The 2,552-nt window shown below is 40.5% G+C and overlaps 1 protein-coding gene across 1 annotated transcript in view; it reads left to right on the top strand.

Moving 5' to 3' along the window:
* The window catches only part of MAST4 (microtubule associated serine/threonine kinase family member 4), a 158,413-nt gene that overhangs the window by 132,836 nt on the left and 23,025 nt on the right, over window positions 1-2,552 (top strand). Inside the window, 1 exon segment of the mRNA XM_011371060.2 lies at window positions 525-760. Within this exon segment, the coding sequence (XP_011369362.1) occupies window positions 525-760 (236 nt within the window).

The raw sequence follows: 2,552 nt of genomic DNA, 5'->3' as shown, positions 1-2,552 counted from the left end.
CTGACAAACTCTTTAAGAAGATATTAATAAACATTGACTATTTGCCTTCCAGGTTTTCAGCAGTATAGATCGAATAACTCAAAATTCAGGAGAAGAGAAGGAAGACCCTGTGGACAAAACCAAAAGTGCAACTTTGCCATCCACGGAAACTCTAAGCTGGAGTTCGGAATATTCTGAAATGTATGTGAAATGCCTGTTAAGAAATATCATAAGCCGTGGCTGCTAGAGCAGTGTTCTTAAATGTGAGCGTGTATCAGAATCAAGTGGAGGGCTTGTAAAAACACTGGTTTGCCGGGCGCATCCTCAGAGTGCCCGATTCATATCCTGAGGATGTGTTTTCTAACGAGCTCCTAGGGGGTGCTGATACTGCTGGTCTGGAGACCACCCTTTGAGAACCATTGCTCTAGATGTGTCTTGGTTAGGCTTTCTAAGTTTCATTTCTACCTGATTTCTTCCAAAATTCATCTTGAACACAGTTTCCTCGTATGTATGTATACAGGACTTTGTTTTTATTTTTAATTAAGGCAACAGTTATCCACATCCAACTCTTCAGATACTGAAAGCAACAGACATAAACTCAGTTCTGGCCTGCTTCCCAAACTGGCTATTTCAGCAGAAGTAGAACAAGGTGAAGCTGCTCCCTGTTCCGGAGACCTCCATGAAGAGCCAGAAAAGCCAGCCCTACCTCCTGCAGAGTGTGCTCAGGAGGAGCCTGAGGTTACCACCCCAGCCAGCACCATCAGCAGCTCCACCCTGTCAGGTAAGCCCCTGGGTGTGGTGCCTGCCATCCAAACATCACCCACATTGATAAGTGGCTGCCGGTGCTGAGTCCTAGGGTTGGCCAGACAGGGATGCTGGTGTTTTGTGCAGCTAGACTCCTTCCATGGCCCCACTTCTTGGGCTTGGAGAATGAGCTCCTTAGAATGAAGATCAGATGTGTCAGACCCCTCCTGAGTGCATGGCCATACAGCATACCATTCTTGCTTCAGCTTGACCTGAGAGCTAGTCTTAACTTTCACAGTTGGGTTTCAGTAGGATCCTGTAGTGACAGACCACACAGAGAGAGCATGTTCTCTCATGCAAAAGCGTGTCTCGTGGAGTTGTATCTAATGCAAAGACATGAGTCATGAAGCTGCATCTAACTCAAAGTGAGGAATAAGGAATAATATCAAGGAGTCAAGTGGTCAAAATCACCCTCAAAAATGTCTGAAGTCACCCATAAGGTATAGCAGAAAGCTAGTTTTCCCTTTCATGTTGAAAGGGGTGGTTTTTGCTAAGGGGCCGTGTTGTACCAAATCACTTATCTCTCTGCACGAGACTGTGTGAGTACAGCAAGATGCTTACACTGTGAGATTCACAGATATCTGCTGTATATCTGGGACTGAGAGTGGGAAGAGGGTCAGAAGTACCAACATAGTTCAAACTGGCATTTTATGTGCGTATGAAACAACTCCACTGTAGACGAAAGTTACCTTCCTGGTCTCTGGGTCACTGGAGTAAGAAACTCCTGAGATGACTTTGGGAAGCAGTCAAGGGGCTTGGGCCTTTTCTATGGAAGCACTGTATAATGTCACTTTTGTGTGAAGCAACCTTCCTGACAACAGGAATGGTGTCACAGGTTTTTAAAATTCTTAATGTATCGTACATACTTGTTGGCCCTTAATAATGGAGGTTTCCTCATCAGATGATCAACTTGCAAGCCCTTGAAGTGCATTTAAAATATTTGGTTTATAAAGTTTTATGCACAGCAGATTCTTCTACAGAGCAATGTGCACTTATGCTTTAAAAAAAAAAAATTAAACGTGGATGTGGTTTAGGGTTGCTATAATAAATGTTTTCATTAAATCACATTCAATATGTTATATTGATAACCATAAATGATTCCAAGATTTTTCATGAATATATTTTAAACTAACTGAATATTCATAGTGTAAAGTTTTCTTTTTTTTTCAATTATTTCAGAAAACCAAATTTTACAGGATGGGTTTATTTTAGCCTCATTAAAAAGTTTGGTTCTATGGAGGAGTTTCACATGTACTTAGAGTTTATCATGGGGAAAAATAATGGGCATATTTTTTCTTTTCTCTCTCCAGTTCTGTTTCCATTAGGATAAATTGACTTGTCCTAACTCTATAAAGCCAAGAGAATAGCAATTTACAGGTAACATAGAAACAACCTAGGAATCTGGGCTCCCTGATCATTTTTAGTTCATCTCGGTAATCAAATCAAATCTCAGTATTTTATATTTTTGGTTACTAACATTTCTTAGTTTATTTTCTTACTCTGAATAGAGTATGTTTACCTCCATTTAAAATTTATTCTTAATATAGTACATTGTTGATGACCCCTAGTCTCTTCAACCTACTTGCTATAAGAAAGGTGGGAGGTAAAGGGAGGAGAATGGTGTCTGAGCATTTGACAGATTACTTTCGTAATTAAAAAAAAATCTGCTTAGGCCCTGCCATGCATTTTGATTAATAGATTCAAACCACCTTTCTCTTTGTCTCCCCCATACACTCACTAAAAATAATCAAAGACCTTGGGGGCTGTAC

Source organism: Pteropus vampyrus, unplaced genomic scaffold (genome assembly GCF_000151845.1).
Source record: "Pteropus vampyrus isolate Shadow unplaced genomic scaffold, Pvam_2.0 Scaffold182, whole genome shotgun sequence".
Taxonomy (NCBI): Eukaryota; Metazoa; Chordata; class Mammalia; order Chiroptera; family Pteropodidae; genus Pteropus; species Pteropus vampyrus.
Note: the sequence above shows the minus strand (reverse complement) of the source record. Positions and strands in the feature narration are given on the sequence as shown.